At 37.5% G+C, this 17,800-nt stretch overlaps 1 protein-coding gene across 1 annotated transcript in view; it reads left to right on the top strand.

Annotated features, from left to right (window-relative positions):
• CNTN6 (contactin 6) overlaps positions 1–17,800 on the top strand; it is a 288,197-nt gene that overhangs the window by 155,879 nt on the left and 114,518 nt on the right. The window contains 1 exon segment of the mRNA XM_040492138.1: positions 12,189–12,284. Coding sequence (XP_040348072.1) covers positions 12,189–12,284 — 96 coding nt within the window.

Below are 17,800 nucleotides of genomic sequence, written 5' to 3'. Positions count from 1 at the left end.
TGGGAAAGCAAAGACCAGCCCATCTACTCATTTTGTAAAAGGAAGTCCTACAAATCATTGTGCAGGAATAGAGTCATTTTAAAATCAATTTCATGAATACATGCACTCATGAATAAACTCTACATTGATGAGATTCTTATGGTAAATTATAATTAATGCAGTCGATTTACCTTTTTGTTAATGTATTAAATCCACCCATATCTTTTGCGCACCTGTCTATGAGATGCAGGCTGTGTGTCCTGGTGGTCCAAGTCTGAGACCGAATGTCCCAGTTTTACCTTTGACAGAAATGAGTCCTGTAGCTCAGACCGCTTGCATTTATAGGAAACTCCTTTCAGTTTGCACTCTCTGCTCTTAAAATCTATATAAAATCTACTCGCTGCTCTCCAGGAGGATCAGTGTCCACATTGCTGCATATCCCAGCGAACAGACCTTCCTTACAGCCCTTCTAACTCCAACGCTGCCTCTGCTGAAGTCCTCTTCCCTGCTCAAAACCTCTTAGAGGTTTTTTCCTCTTTCTTGATCTTAGTTTTGACCTAAAAGTGAAACTCTTCTTAATTCTGCCCCAAGTAGTGCACTCGCTAAAATAAAGATTCATTCACATAGTCTGTCTTTTGCACGCGAACATGTGTGGAAGTATGAGGGAGGAAAGACCCGAGAATCATCTTTTGTTGAGTAGTCTTTTTCTGAAAGTCCTCTAGCACGCTGGAAGTTGATTTTACTTTTCTTTCTGTCCCCATCCCCTCATCCCTGCTCATTGCCAACACAGACCACTTTGGTCCCTTCAAATGTATCCTGTCTGGGGTTCCACCATGTCCTCTGGATCCACCATTTTCCTAAATCAGAATCCCAAATCTCAGGCATCTCTAACGTCACTTTTGTGGGGTGTGAAATGTCCGTGTACCACCTATACTACTATTTGTTTTTTCTTCAATCAAATTGCTTTGATTTTTAGTACGTAAATGTGTTAGAAAGTACACATTTATTACCACTCTATCTAGAAAATTAATGTAATTCATCATAGATAGATAGGAAATCTAAAAATCCCTGTGTAGCTATTAAAATTTAAAAACATTTATTTCCATAACACTTAAGTGCCTTGCCGTACAACCGATTATACCTACCACACACAACGGTAATCTCTCTTGTTTACCTCTCAAGGTTACTATAAATATTAAAAAAGATGACAGAAGTGAAAGTGCTTTGGAAAGTAATGGGATTTTAATTTAAAATAGGCTCTCATGCTCTCTCTCTCTCTCTTTTTCTCCTTCTCTGTTTCTGTGTCTGTCTCCTTTTGTGTCTGTCTCTGTGTGTGTGTCCCTGTCTTTCTTTTTCTCTGTCTCTAAATGACAATGCATGCAAAATCCTTATCACTGGGACCTTAATTACCCTGAGGGCTGAGCAAGAGGAACCTGCAAAGGGAATGCAGATTGCATATGTGACTCCAAAGACCTTGCTCAGAGTAAAACAATTTGATGGAAAAATAACAGTATTTAGCAACAACCCTGAAGTCAGTCTCCCTAATTCCAGTACTGCAGGTTCCTGCAAATTGAAGTCAGTAGGATAGAAGCTCTATCTTATGTCTCTGGGGGGTCTTTGAAGAAGTGCCCTCGTTCCACACTAAATATATAAACAGGAGTAGTAACACATTACCCAGGGGCTCTGCCCCATTACCTGGGAAACCCTGCCTTTTATTTTCTACATAGGTTGCAAATTTCAAAACTGAACTTTCTGACTAAAACATCACAAGGAACAAATGGACCTGTTATGGGCTGTGTCTGAAAAGAACCACATATTTCATGCCATGGCTCCCATTAACTGTTGTCAAGGGGCCTGGAGCCTTGTTCCCTGGAAATCACTCCCTTTTCTCTAATGACCAGCACAGAAGTGGCAGCAGAGGAAACTCTGAGTAGGATTGTTCCTGAAAGGACACAGGTTCCCCTCATTTGCCACCAGAACTTACACCTCCAGCCCTCTTTGCTGGTGACCTGGCACAGAAGCTAAGAACTGAACCTGTGGCAAAACTCCCTCAGACCTCACGGTGGCCAGTGGTCAGTTTGGCTTTTTTGCTACTATGTTTGAAGACTTAAGAACCCAGGCTAAGACTTTCCTCCCAAGAGGCAGGACAGATTGTGCTCACTTGCTTTTGGAAAAAAAAAAAAAAAAAAAAAAAAGAAATTCTGCTTTTCATTCTTCTTTTCCCCTTCCTCTCTTTCCCTCCTCCCCTGTGGAGTACTCAGAGTAATGTTCTGAATAGCTGAGAGTGTTCCTGGAGTTAGACTTAGGGAGGAGTACACATCCAGCCCCTGTCTCGCTGGTCTTGGGCAAGTTACTTAATCTTTTGAACTGTGGTATGCTTATTTACAAAATGGGTGTCATAGTACCTACATCTCAGGGCCGCCGTGAAGATTAAACCTTATGATGTTTCTAAAGCTCCTGGAACTGGGAGAGGTCTCAGTAAAGAAGAGAATTCTCCTTCCCCTATGCTAGAAAGCCCCTTCCACTGCAATTTTCCGGAGCGCTTAGCTGTTCAATTCAAATGTTTAACCAAGGTCTAATAAAGACCGACTATCTTTGGATTAGTGAGTTTGATGCCCACAGTACACTAGGTTTTCTCTCGGCCAGTCAGGACTCAGCAAAATCCTCCCGTCTTCATTTTGGTAGAAAGACATACCTTACTGTCACACACCACTGAGTCCCCATCTTCCACACGCAGTGTTGCCTCCTTTATTCATCTGAGGACTTGACCTGTTCTAGAAACTCCCCTTTGTGCCCTCGAGAATTATATGTATCATTCATAAATTCTAGCAAACACAAACAGCCCGAAGAAATCTCTTTAGAGATTACTGACTGAAAAGGTACTAGCTTTGTCCTCCCCAAAGAACAAAAGGTGGGAAAATGAAGATATGCCAAAAGGCACAGCCCATGACCTGGGAGAAGCAGGGTGGCCTAGGATTTTTCTGCCTCCCGAAACACCAAGCCAAGAAGTGATTTCTACCTCCCGCTGAGCTGCCTTGCTTTCTGAGCGGAGAGGTTCAATGGCCCTCCATCTAACAAGTCCTGTCAAGTTGGCAAAACATGGTCTGTAATGAAATACAACGTGATGTGGCAATACTTGGAATAAAATTCACATACTTTTGACTTCAGGCATTTTTTTTTTAAATTTATTTATTCATTGAGCATTTGAGCTGGGCACTGGATGGACAGAAAAGGAATTTTCGGGCTCTGTCTTTAAGAAAACATGACTTGTTAAATCATCAGATACTGAAATGAAAAATGGAAATGAAACCCATTTAAAAATTCAAAATGTCCAACTTTTGGTGATGTGCAAGTATCATTAATACTATAATTAAATCCACAACATCATTTATTTTGCGCTTAATACCTTTTAAGCATTTTAAAGACATTACTTCATTTTTCCTATGTGACACATGCTATTATTAGGTTCATTGTAAAACTAGAAAAAACTAGGGCCACCTGGATCGCTCAGTTGGTTAGGTATCTGACTCCTGATTTAAGCTCAGGTCATGATCTTGAGGTTCATGAATGGAGCCCCACATCAAGTTTCATGCTGTCAGTGCAGAGCCTGCTCGGGATTCTCTCTCTCCCTCTTTCTCTCTGTTCCTCCCCTGCTAACATGCACATACTCTCTCTCTCAAAATAAATAAATATATATTCAAAAATGCATATAAAACTGAGATATAAACAGACTAATTAATATGCCCTAAATCAACAGCAAATATGTGCTGAAGTGACCATTTGAACCCAGAGTCTTACCTGAAACCTGTGCTCTCGATCATTTCATTTCTTCAGTGATAACCTTGTACAGAATTCATTAGTGGCTTGTTTAATCTTTGCATGCCTACTTAGCTTGCTTCTTTTCTTTCCAGAAACACTGAAGATCTCCACGGCAGTGTAGATCTGACATCTCAGTTAAGTAATCTGACATCTCAGTCTATCTTATGCTATCAAAGTTCCATCGCTCCATCATTCCCCTCTGCTTCTCTTTCATCCAGCTAGTTATAACTGTAGGGGATATGAAAGCTTAATAAGAGGCAATTTAGGAACAGGCCATATCTAGTATTTGTGTGCATATATATATATATATATATATTTTTTTTTTTTTGGTCGTAGATGTCACTGCTATCCCAGCATTAGTCAGACAAATGAGTTCTTTATAGAAAATCAAATTCAGTCTTACATGTACATTTTAATAGACCAAATGGGTATTCCATAGTTGCTCACAATGTTCCATGTAATAAATACTTTTCTCTCCAAAAACCTAGATGTTCAGCTGATAGAAAAGAATATATCAGACCCTCCTCACTATTATCCTATATGTTTTTTTTTCTCTTAAGCACCATAAGGAAATGATTCTCAGTGAATTCATTATTCCCAGGAAACCAAGAAACAACTTCTCCACTTATTTATGAAGTTTTATAAAAACCTTTTTACATAAAAAGAGGGGAGGAATTTTAACTCAGATTATAAATGAATTTGACACCAGAAGCTCTTAAAATACCTCCTTACTTCATGCTTAGATATTAGCATTCCCAATTTATGTTCAATATTGAGACTCAGCTATTGCCTCTTTTACAGGATTTGACAATAGTGTTGTGCTTTATTAGGTTATGTCATGTTATGTTAGTGAGTTATGCTAGGAAACACAATAATATCATGAACACTGTAGCTGAGCATATAGCATCCTGAACTTGATGGTAGAAAATGAAAATGGTCTAAGTAAAGGTATTTTTGTATGCAACTTAATAAAGTCCTGGGAAAATTACTTAACAGAACCAAGATCTTCAGCTTACTCCAAACCACCGATAAAAATAAGTAAATAAAAGGAAAGAGTAACATGAACAATTTGATATTCTCATGAGTGGCCCTCTTCAAAGGGGAAAACCGAAGAGGAGATGTGAATTCAGAATAACCTTACTATAATGTCTTGATATTCTTCAAGAGTACTTGGATTTGAAAAGTTACGAATATCATATCTAGGAGTTCCATGAGACTAATACAGAACTAGAAAATTATTCTTGGTATCTCTCACCATTTCCCTTTTGCTGGGCAGGGTATCAGTGGTTTCTCACCCAGCAAAATGTTTTTGCCATAGGCCAAAACAGAGCACATACCTCCAAGGTGGAGACTGTTCAGGAAGGTGAGCAGGCACTCTTCAATGCTACTGACTCCAGTGCAAACCTTCTGTGCTAAAACTAATGCAGAATTTTCAAAGGGGGAGTAGTATTCTACTGGTGCAAAAACAAAGAGCAGTAAAAGAAACCTTGGAGTTTAAAAATCAGATCCAGTGTCCTCAAAGTAGCAGATAATTAGCATTGTTTTTGAAATGCAGAGAGAGAAAATGAGCCCTGTCTCTGGTTTGGGGGCAGATCATAAGGTCTGTGTAATGGGGAAGCTCTACTGAGAGAGGCAGTACAGTCTGGCAGTTAAGCAAATGCCCCCTAGAGTCATGGTATTTGGAATTTAATTTTACTTCCTTTACTTATAAGCTGTGTGAACTAGGGCAGATCTTTCCGTTTCAGAGTGTGGTAGTGGGAGCTGGAGGGTGGTGAGCTTTGTAGAAGAGAGGGGGAGGGTTTTAATTTCTCTCTGTTCCTGAAAGAGGACTGGAGTGGGAAGTTTATAGAAGAAAAAGAGCAGACGTGAACAACAGAGAGAAGAACTATAGATTTTTAAGGACCAAATATCGAACATTGGTTGGATTCATCTCACTAAATCCCTAAGATTGATAGAGGCACAAATACTGCGGTGGTGGTGCTTCCTATTGGGAGGGGCAGGAGCTGAGTGTATCTCTATGTTGGCCAAGCTAAGCTGTTGAGGTCTTTGTTTGCACGGATGTGAGGGTGGAGATAAATGAGGAAACACACCTGGAGAGGACACAACGAGGGTTCTGAAAAGTGAGGATATTGGGAATCAAACGATTTCTAAACTTGAAAAGGTAGTACTTCCTCCCCCAATCCAGGAATTTGCAGATTCTTTGGAAAGGCACTAACCTTTTGTGTTGTTTGTTTGAACGGAGTGGTAGTTATGCCCTATTTTATATCTTGTAAATGACAGGAAGACCCCAGTGAGCATTTGGAAGCAGAATAGCATCATGATTGAGAGTGTGAGCTCTGGAACAAGACTACCTCCTTTTCAGTTTGGTCTTGACCTCTAGAAACTGTGGTCTTTGCTCTGTTGCTGATCCTTTATGACCCTCACTTTCCTTCTTTGTTAAGTGAATGTGGTAGCAGTACCTGTGTCCCAGGGTCACCGTGAGAATTCAATGAAACTAACTTCACGGAGTGTCTGGCATGTAGTAGTTATTCTTGACATATGCAAGAAAGAAAAAAAATATTTAAAATATGAAAATAATGTGTGGCAAGTGGATAAAGATCCAGTTGATATTATTATTCACCTTTTGAACAACTCAGCTGTAGTATGTCCTGCTTGAAGCATGCATGTTTTCCTGGTGAGTATCTGTCCCAATCCCTGACTTTGTGGGTGTTGTCCTCCTGCTCTGGGTAAATGAACCCTGGGCACCCATAGCCTTCCTCCAAGCTTATGAGAGTTGGCAAACCGCTGGCCTCCTTCTGTGTCAGGGGCTGACGTTGCCAAGCACATCCTCTGATAGTGATCCTCATGCCTTGGCAGCAAATAATACAGTTTTCTCACTTTAATTAGGCTGAGATTCATTCCTACACATGGCAGCTGCAAAGATGTATTGTCCTTACAATTAGATGCTGCAATACTTAGCATTGCTTGGACTTAATTTTAAGTACATTTTGGTGGCCCCTGTCCCTCCTCTGTACCTTGGTTGCTCCAGGAGAGAGCATATGGCCCTATAATTCTTTAAAGCTCATTTTATGGGCCATTCTCAGGCACTTCCTGCTGGCCTTTGGAACAGAGCCTTGTTTGTGACTGCATTTTTGCTTATGCTCCTGCCAAATGCTTCCTCCAAAACCAGCAATAAAACCACAGGATCCGATAAGCCATGGTCATCAGAATGGCTTAATGAGAGCAACCTCAACAATCGAGGTCTTTAACAACAACCGTCACTGCAGGACTTATACCTTGAGCGCAAGGACAGCCTGGGCAGGTCACCTTTGTGGTTTATGGGAATTTCTCCAAATAATACAGAATTTGAGACCATCTCAGGGAACGATCTCATGCTAAGCTATTTTCTCTTAAGCAAAAATGGATAGGACAAAAATAGAAACTGGTGATTCTTTCCGGCCTCTCCATATATAAGAATAAATCTAGTTTTTAAAGGAGTTACAGAGCAAAGAAAATTTCATTGAATGCTCCAATGGCTACCTAATTCAGTCAGCCTTTGACTCAAAATAATCTGAAATATATCGTGCCTCTGGCTAGCAAAAAGGCTACAAGTAGGATACTTAAAACAGATCTTTATCAGGGGTGCCTGGGTGGTTCAGTCCGTGAAGAGTGTGACTCTTGGTTTCAGCTCTGGTCATGATCTCATGGTTGTGAGATCGAGCTCTGCACTGAGCGTGAAGCCTGCTTAAGAGTCTCTCTCTCCATCTCCCTCTGCCCCTCTCCAACTCACCTGTGAGCACACAAGCACATGTTCTCTCTCTCTAAAAAAAACAAAACAAAAACAAAAACAAAACCAGATCTTCATCAAAGTGTATTCACATAAGATGGCACCTAGTTTAAATAAGGCAAAATTATATTTTGTCTATCATTTATGTGCTGTTAAACAGTTTTAAAATCTGAATTATTAATTGAAACCTGTGAACTAGTATCATTTTGGAATGACTATGTTTTGATAGCTAACAGGACTTGTTTGACTTTTGACAGATGTTGATTTCCTTTCATGTCAACTATTAGATACCCCATTGTAATCATAAAAGGCATGAAGAAATTATGTTACAAGCGGATCCTATATAAGTGGAAATGAACACAGAATATATTAAAATATCAGCCATCTTATCAACAATGTGTTATAATGGCTTCTGATTAATACTGAGAACATGATTGATGTTACTGGGGGTATGACACACTAACAATGTGACATTGAGAAAATTCAATCCAAAGCTTGTTAATTTCATAGAATCATTCAAATTCTCATTACTCCTTCATGACAGTTTTTGTTTTTGTGACCATTAAAAAATAATGACAATTTAATGGGACCTTTCAATAATGATAGTAGGAAACACATTTTTTTTCAAATGCTCATCTGTTGTTACAACAAGAAATAGAAACAGTGGATACAATATATTGATTTTTGGTTTTAAAAAGAGTTTGTTAACTTGATTCTTATTGAGTCACTTTTAAAATTATGCAAACGCAAGTCATAAAGAACTTCCAAGTCAAAGCAGTAGTTCACGTCAATGGTACCAACATATGTAGGTTGATTTAGCTTTTTCAAGGCCAAAGAAAAAAAAAAGCACATTTTTGATGAAAAATCATCTCTAAGAAACAGACAAGGCATGCCAGGTCTTGAATTAGTGTAAAGCGAATGGCTGCTAATCAAGAGCAGGTGGGGGAAGAAAAGGGGGTAGAGCTGGGGATAAGTAGAGTTTATATTGGCCAAATATTTGTATTATTAAAAGTCGAGTGTATATAAGAATTACTAAATTTATATATCAGACCTCTTACTTTTCATGGATACAGAGCAAACATATGAAAAATAATCTTTGGGAAATAACTGAACAGCAAGGATGCTTCAAATTGAAACATTCACCAACAAAAAATTTTATTGGAACCAAAATATGCTATTTGACTTGTGTTTGCAAATTCATTCATCTTTACTTTGTATCAGGAAGATGAAAATATAGTGTCATGACTTGATCAGTTGGTATGTCATAATCACAATAATTACCACATATTGATTATTTCCTCTATAACACACTGTAGTTTAAATACTTTAAATTGATTATTTTATTTAATCCCTACCGCAACCCTGATAAGTAGGTTTATGTATTGCATTTTTTCCCTTCCTCAATGATTTATCCAACACTGTCCCATCCATTTCACTGAGAAATTTGAAACCACCATGAAAAATGTTCTCATCTAACCAGCAAATAACCCTACTGTCTATCTTATATCAGTAATTAATATCTTTTTTTTTCTTGATATCCCTTTCTTAAAAAGGTCAGTGCTTCCACAGGAGCTCTGATTACCACTTTTCTGACTTTTCAAGAACTTCACCCTAATCTGTGTCTTAGAATCAGCAATCTCTTTATCTAATTGTTTATATCAATATAGTACCACTGCCCTCCAAACTCCTCCCTGTTCTCGAAATCTTACCTCTCATTCATAGCCAACTCTAAAGAGTTTACACACCTGTGATCCCCATATTCTTATCTACTACCTACTATTCACCCCTCAATCCACTTTAGCCTCTTCTCCATAATTTTACTTACATTTCTCCTGTCAGGATTACGTATGACCTTCATGTTGCCTAATACATTTTTCTGTCCGCGTCTTATTCCATGTCTTAGATGTTGCTTTCTACCTATTTTCCCTTTTTCTGTCTCCCTCTCTCCTTCCCTCTTTCCCTCCCCTTCCTTCCTTCTTTCCTTTCTCTATAGTTCTCTACTCTACCTGTAAATATTGGAGATTTTTAGAGTTTGATTCTAGATGACTATCTACCAAATTGTTCTTGCCAAAAATTTGAGAGTCATCCCATGTGGATTACGTGCATTCCTATGGCTTTAAATGCTATATATATGCTCTTAAATTTCATTCTCATAAATCTGGACCTTGCCTCACCTGTGAATTCAGGGCTCATATGTCTTATAGCTTACATGACATTGTCATTTAGATAACTCATGGATAAGACACACACAATAATCAAAATAGAAGTCTTCAATCTCTCTAAATCACACCACAAATTAATTTCAATTATACTACAGTGAAGTTGTTAAGCAAAAAAGGCACACACAATTTATAATCTTTATATTTTTAAAGATAAAGAGAGCTGTAGGTAAAGATCTAATAATCTCCACTTCCATATCTTTCATTCACGTCCTTGAGATAACCAAGGTGAATAATAAAAATATATATATTCTATAATTTTCTCTATACCAATTAAAAGAGATGCTCATATTTAGGTTTGTACTTCATTCTTTCACAGTGGGATAGGTCATAGCAATATTTAGCACTTTTTTAACTTAATAGTCTAACTCACTTTCCAAGAACTTTCCACATGAGTCCTTTATATTTAATAAATTCTTTCTAATCATGGATGGCATTCCATTCTATGACCTTGTGGATATTTTTCACCTTTTGCACTGATTTATTATTCAGTTGTTTCTTGGTGTTCCCTTTTTACTTTTAATATAATTCCATTATAATATAATAGCCCCAAATGTCCTGATTACTGCAGTTTCTCATTGACCCCTGCCCACTATGTGCCCATGAATAGTGCTTTCTTTCAATATTATGAAAATTCCCTGCTGTTATCTACATCTAGGTTTTTAAACATGTTTTTCTTTCTGCAAGGAATATTTTCCCTTCTCCATATCACCATTGCATGGCTGTCTCTCATCCATAACATCTGTATCCTGTTGTTTTCACTTACAAGATAGGTCAGTTAGATAAAAGGTTAAGCTCCTGGGGTGCCTGGGTGGCTCAGTCGGTTAAGCGTCCAACTTCTGCTTAGGTCATGATCTCATGATCCATGAGTTTGAGCCCTGCATCGGGCTCTGTGCTGACAGCTCAGAGCCTGGAACCTGCTTAGGATTCTGATCTGCCTCTCTCTGCCCCTCCCCTGTTGGCGTTCTGTCTCTCTCTCTCCATCTCAAAAATAAACATTAAAAATTTAAAAAAAGAAAAACAGGGTTAAACTGTTATAATACAGAGACCTCAAAATAAATGCCTCAAAAAATATAGGAGTTTATTTATCTTTTCTATGATGATCCAGAGTGGATGTTCCAGATCACCTGTGGTTGTACTCCATGCAATCACTCAAGTACCCGGGTTAATGGTGGCTCTTTCAACTTGACCAGGATCTTTCCTGTCATTGGCAATCTAGATGCTGAAGGTATGGGTGGAGAACATACAACTGTGGACATTTCCTTTCACACATAATAGGTAGAAGTTTCACTCGTTTCTCCTTACCGTATGAAGTGTGAAGATGTCTGCGAAACGTAGCCTCTGGTTGGAAAAGTGTATTTGATCTACAAATCTATTATTATGGAAGAAGGGAGCATATATCATTTTTGTAGACAACCAGCAGCCTCCACACCCTAATAATTATCACAATTTGTAAATTATACATTTGTTGCTTTGTTTTTTAACTTGTATTCTAGTTTTCCTCTTAGATAACAAGCACAATAAGGGCAATGTACATGCCTGATTCATTTACCAATACATATTCTCTCCTTAATACGCTTCCTGCATTTGAGTAGGGATTCAATACAAATTTGTTAAAAGACTAAATGAATGTATAAAAGAATTTTACAGGTGAAAAAACCTAAGGTTCAGAGAAGTTCAACAATTTACTCATTCCTGGATCCTGAATGACCATTTTCCAGGAATGTTGAAAGATTTGTACCTCCTGTGGATGGCTTAACAAGATAACTAGTTAGCTTTCTTCTAACAGTGAATTTATATGGTTGTTTTATGGTGTATGGATATTACAACACTCCAAACAAGATCATGATGCTACTTTTTGAAGGAATAGAACAAGAAAATGAGAAAATATGCCTTCTTTCTCATTGGTTCAGTCACATTGAACTCTTTCCCTTACTCTATTCCATCCTAAGTTCTCACAGACTTCATGTGCACATCAAATACCAACCATTAATCTAAGATGCTAGAAGATTACAGCAAACTTGCTGCATATACGCTTTTTTTTTTTAATCACACCTTCCCTGGGCAAAGAAAGTAAATATGTGCTGGATTTTAAAGATTTTCTGCTCGGCTAAAGGCTGCCTGGGAGAATAAAAGTAAACAGATAGTTGGTATTGTTAATAAATGTTTTCATCACATACTCTGATTATATGAAAAAGGAAGAAGAGAAGAAAGGAGAAAAAAGAAGGAAAAAAGAGATTTTTAGAGATAAAAATCAGTGTAGATAAATTGATCATCAACTAAATCTTCTGGTCAGCCAAGTATGGGTGTCCATTACTGTTAAGAATAAAAATAAGTTTGAGATTCTTCTTTAACGTGTTTGTTACTGCAAGATGATTCTAAATCTGTTTTGTTTGTTTTCCAAGATATTGAAGACTTTGAAACCAAAACAAGAAGCACAGTGTCCGTCCGAGAAGGTCAAGGTGTGGTGCTTCTCTGTGGCCCACCACCACACTTTGGAGGTATGGTGGGGGGTACTTTGGGTCAAACCATTAATGTGGTCTCTTGATGAGTAAAGAAGGCACATCTTGAAGTCAAAGATAGCTCTTCATCAGATCAAAAGGAACTTCAAGTCCCTTCAAGTTCATCCTATCGCATCTGAACAGTTCCATTTTAAATCATTTTTAAAAGAATTTTTTTCATGCAGTCACTCGAGTGAAAATGAGTACCTGAGTACCAAGTAAAAATGACCCCTGATGCAATCTGATGCTTGTCACCCTGAATGTCAGGAGACAATTTGTTTAACCTCCTTTGGCTCAGTTTCCTCCTCTGTAGAATTGAGACACAAACTGATAATCTGTATTACAGTGCTGTTGTGAATGTTGAGTGAGCTAATGAATGCAAATTGATGAGTGTAATGGCTAGTACTTATTCAGAAAAGAAAGCTAAGATTGTTATTTCATTGTTACTATGGACATGCATGGAAAAGCAAATTCCAACATTCCTCTTGGGAATCTCACCTTAACTATTGTGAGAGGAGAGTTACCACATTAATTACAAGCAAATTTTGGATGGCACCAAATCAGAGTATCTTCTAGCAATGGTGAAAACATGCACTCGACACCATTCTCTAGTTTGTAAGAATCTGGACTGATCCATGAATTGACCTGTTTGTTGCCAAGGACCTAAAGCATCTATTGCATTTGGTCAAATGATTTGGTAAAATATGGTGGATTCTTAACCAACAGTGAATCTGGAAGAAGCAGCATCAAAATATCCATGGAGTCATTTGATTTGGTTCAATTCAGTATCATACTGACTATATTATAGTTAGCTTAATAATAATAGCAAATACTTATACAGCATAGATCTAAGTACTTTACATGTGTTAACTTTTAAAATTCTCATAGCAGCTTCATGAAAGAAATACTATGATTATTGTTTCACAGATGAGAACAATAAGGTAGAGTGAGGTTAAGTAACTAGTCTATGGTAACATAGCTGATAGGTCCTGGAGCCAAGCTCCAAATCCAGCCAGAGTGGCTCCTAGAGCAGCCCTTTTGTAGTTTAGTCCCACTCTGGAATGGGAGAATTTTGAAAGCAGATAGAACAAATATTTAAAAATAAAATGAAAGCTATTTTACCCCTAATATTAAACAAAATATTATTTATGATCTTTTAAAACCTGAAAACATTTTTCCATTTGTTTCATTTTTACACAGTTACATGAAATGCTGATGCAAAAAAAAAAAGAAACTGATTAGAAGTTAACAATATTTTATTCAAAAATATTACACAGTAGTATAACATTATGCTCACCTAAAATATTGGGGGAGAGTTATACTGTTTTCAATGCTATCTGAGGTAAAATAGTATTATTCTGCAGCATTGAAAAAATATAATGCCGCTTATTTTTTAACCATAGGGAAATTATTTTTTAGTGGTATAACCTAAGATGACAAGACAGGCAAAATCATGCCTGTTTTGTGCTGTCAGTCTATGTCAGTCTATGTCATTTTATGCTCTGACTTTGGTCAAAGAATCTTGTCAGAATTGAAGATTATTTTCAACTTTGTTTACCCTGAATGAAGGTAGCAGAAATGTCAAATATTTTTAAATGAATGTCATATATTTTTAAAAGGCAGCCAGATAGGAAAAGCTTTCCCTATTACCTTGTTACCTACCACCATTAAAGTATGTGTTGATCATCGAAAGCATGTAAGACCCTTATTGTAACAGTTCTCTCTGCTTAATGCCATGAGATTAAGTCATAGACAAAAACTGCCTTCCATTAAGACCTTTTTAAGTGAATAACTAATGGCTATTGCATGCAAGTTATGACAAATTTGTCGGATACCAAATTTGATTATATCATATGTTTTTAGCAAGATTCCAAGGTATTTGTCAATATTGACTTCATCCGGCTACAATGTAGGAATTTTCATCCTGAGAGCTCCTGGGGTTGTGCATGCTTCCTCATCTCTACAAAGGCAGAAATACTGGAATACTTTTCTTCTGTTCTTTATAGTTCTCCCAATCAAAACTGAGGGGAATATTGACAGACACCCTTTGATCCAACTATACAAAGAGTCATCAATTCATTAGAAGAGGAAAGTATTAATAATAGTAACAATGACTACCAATTATTGACTTGATATCATGAGCAAAAAGGACTTTGCATGATTTTCTCATTCCCAGGATTCTGATCATTAAGAATAATCATTTTTAAATGAGGAAACCAAGACTCAGATAAACTAAGTAATCAGTTTTCAGTTAGTAAATGAAGACAAGATTCTAGTAGAGGAATTTCTGACTTCCAAAAAAAAAAATTGCCTTTGGATAGAAAGCTCTGTAGTTAATGGTTAAACCTCAGATTGTGTATCAGTTTCAACACTCTTATACCTCCAGGTTTGCTAAGAGTTTTAAGAGTGTCTTTAACTGGCTCATTTGAAACAATTCTTTATTCTTCCTTTTCCTTTCTCACCTTCCTGTGAAGGTGAATTGTGCCAAGAAAGACTTCAAGAATGTAGAGAAACATATTGGTTGGATAACCTTCAAATTGATTTAGTGGACAGCTGGTTTAAAATGAGCCAATTTTACACATAGACATTTTTGTCTTTGTAATTTTTCTCTGGTTTAGGATGTATATATGTGTGTATATATATGTAGCTTCAAGCAACACCCAATTATTAGTTCACAGTTCTATATGTCAGAAGCCAAAGGATGATGTGGCTGGTGTCTCTACTCAGATTCTTACAAGGACAAAATCAAAGTCATGACCAGATGGCATTCTTTTCTGACAAGTCTGAGGAAGGCTCGGTTTCCAGGCTTACTCAAGTTGTTGGCTGAACTGGGTTCCTCGCCATTGTGGAACTCAGGTTTACCCCAGTTCCTTTCTGGCCAGATGTCAAGGGCCACTGTCATCTTCTAGAGGATGCCCGCACTTCTTGCCACATGTTTTCTTCCATCTTCAGAGCCAACAGCAAAGAATACCCCTCACATCCATTCGTTCTAATAGTTCAAATCTCTCTAGCCAAGATAAGGGAGAAATTATCTTAAACATGATGTTATCAGAACATTCTGAGTTATATATATTTTTTCTCTAGTGTATTCACAAAACAAAACAAAACAAAACAAAACAAAACAAAACAAAAACTTGGAAAACATTTGTTAAACAAGGCAGGCCTGGGGCGCCTGGGTGGTTCAGTTGGTTAAGCGTCCAACTTCAACTCAGGTCATGATCTCACGGTGTGTGAGTTTGAGCCCCACGTCGGGCTCTGTGCTGACAGCTCACAGCCTGGACCCTGCTTTGGATTCTGTGTCTCCCTCTCCCTCCGGCCCTCCCCTGCTCACTCTCTGACTCTCTCTTTCAATAATAAATATTAAAAAAAATTTTAAAAACAAGGCAGGCCTATCAGATACATTGTAGTTTGTTTTATAAAACAAAAGCCAAAAACAAGAACGATGGGAGACTAAGAAAAATTATCAAATAGGTTGAATTCTATAAATTGACCTGGGGGAAGAAAATGGCTCCAGGAACAAAACAAAAGGAAAAAGTGTGTAGATGGATTTCCCATATAAATGATTAGTGATCACTCAGTGAAGTAGAGTAATTGGCATAAACCAAACTCAATAGGTGCTGTTTTATTGATGTCCTTTTTTTTCCCATATAGACCAAAGGAGACCTGACTTCAGAATAGGCTTTCTTGTGGATATTTCCTACCCAATTTTGAAGGTAACTGTGAGTGTGCTGTTCTTCTAGAAAGAGAGAATTTATAGATAAAGCTTATTCGAAAGGAAAGGGACCCATAGTGAAAGAGAAAGAAGCCTAGGCAATAATGCCAGAACACAAAACTGGCACATTCTGCTTTATCTCTTAGAAATGTGATATTTGGACACAAAACAGGAACCATTCCCTATACTCTAAGGAGAGAAGTATATTTGCTTCCTTAATCCTATTTCTTAACTACAGATAAACTCCATGAATATGACTGAATCTATGCCAATAGAGCCAGATTAAGCCCCCGTTTCCATCTTCCTAAAAAAATATAATTCTAGAATGTTACAGAGAAATATAAATTTTTCTGAAAGTTTTGCCTGAACACCACAGAGAGTGCTACAATGTTTATCTGGTTGAAACACTTTATACCCTATTAGACATTGTTTTCCTTTCTCCTAAACTCTCTCACTGGTGGTCTATGACTTCCCTCATCTCTACACAATCTCCAACAGTCCCTTCTATTGTCTATTATAGTTATTATCCATAATTTGGATACCCATGTCAGAAAAATACAAGTCTCAAAAGAAAAAAAAAGAAAAGAAAGAAAGAAAAATACAAGTCTTCTAGTTAGCCTCTTGGTGCTTGGCAAAGCTAAAATTTACTAGTCAGCTAAAAAGACTTTTCCTTTCCTTTACTAGGTCTCTAGAGGATTGTATGATCTCTTCTCTGTATCCAGGTTTATGTGACAAAAGGAGGCAATACACTATTTATTTTGCTTATTCATTTGGGGGAGGGGTCACTGAGCCTTGAGATAGACTATGAACTTTGTTGCAGGGAAGTCTTTCTACTATGGGTTTTCACTCACCTCAAGGATGTACTTTTGCTTAAGAGCCTTGTCACTTTAATGGAGATTCTGCATAAGTCATTTGCAACATCACTGAACTCAAAATTATCTTGAACTTTTTGAATGGAGATGAAAAACTTGAAGCCAAAGCTGTTGGATGAATTTGAAAATAAACCATCAGTAGATCTTCATGGGTGCAGTGAGTTAACCCAGCTTCACATGAAGTTTTTTTTATTTAGAAAAAGAAAATTAATCTTTTATTTATTTTTGAGACACACACACACACACACACAGAATACAAGCAAGGGAGGTACAGAGAGAGAGGGAGACACAGAATTCAAAGCAGGTTTCAGGCTCCTCACTGTCAGCAAAAAGACCAATGCGGGGCTGGAACTCACAAACTGTGAGTTCATGACTTGAGCCGAAGTCAGACGCTTAACTGACTGTGCCACCCAGGCACCCCTGAAAATTTTCTTTAAAAATGACAGAGTGAAAGAACGGTACATGTTGTCTAAAATAATTAAGATCACCTTCACTGTGAAATTATAGTTTCATCATGTCTAAAGTAAAGCACATTCTTTCCCTTTATTGTCTCAATATAAAATTCTCAATCCTGGGCTCATAAACATCATAGGCTTAAAGTTTGTTTTAGAAGAAATATTCCATTGTCTTCTCAGATAAAACTTTTAGGTTGGTACAACAGTTGAATTTATGCCAGTAGTTTGGAGCATCTATGTCTGTGGTAGGAAGACAGCACTGCTGTTTGAGCCCAGCGTTTGTATTTTCATCAATAAAAATGTTGACAACTCAACATAAATGGAAAATCATTTTCAGCAAAGTCTCAAAATTATGTTATAGAATCAAGAGGAAAATTACATAGAGGAAAAAGTGCTAAATTTTCATATGACCTTCTACCTAGTTAGTTTTTTTTCCCCCTTCTGTTTCTGGAGTAAATGACAGTGGTGTTTTCTTAG

The sequence above is a fragment of the Herpailurus yagouaroundi genome, unplaced genomic scaffold (assembly GCF_014898765.1).
Source record: "Herpailurus yagouaroundi ecotype Mexico unplaced genomic scaffold, PumYag 183, whole genome shotgun sequence".
NCBI classification, from domain to species: Eukaryota; Metazoa; Chordata; class Mammalia; order Carnivora; family Felidae; genus Herpailurus; species Herpailurus yagouaroundi.
The sequence above is the reverse complement of the archived record's forward strand: the minus strand, read 5'-3'. Positions and strand labels throughout refer to the sequence as shown.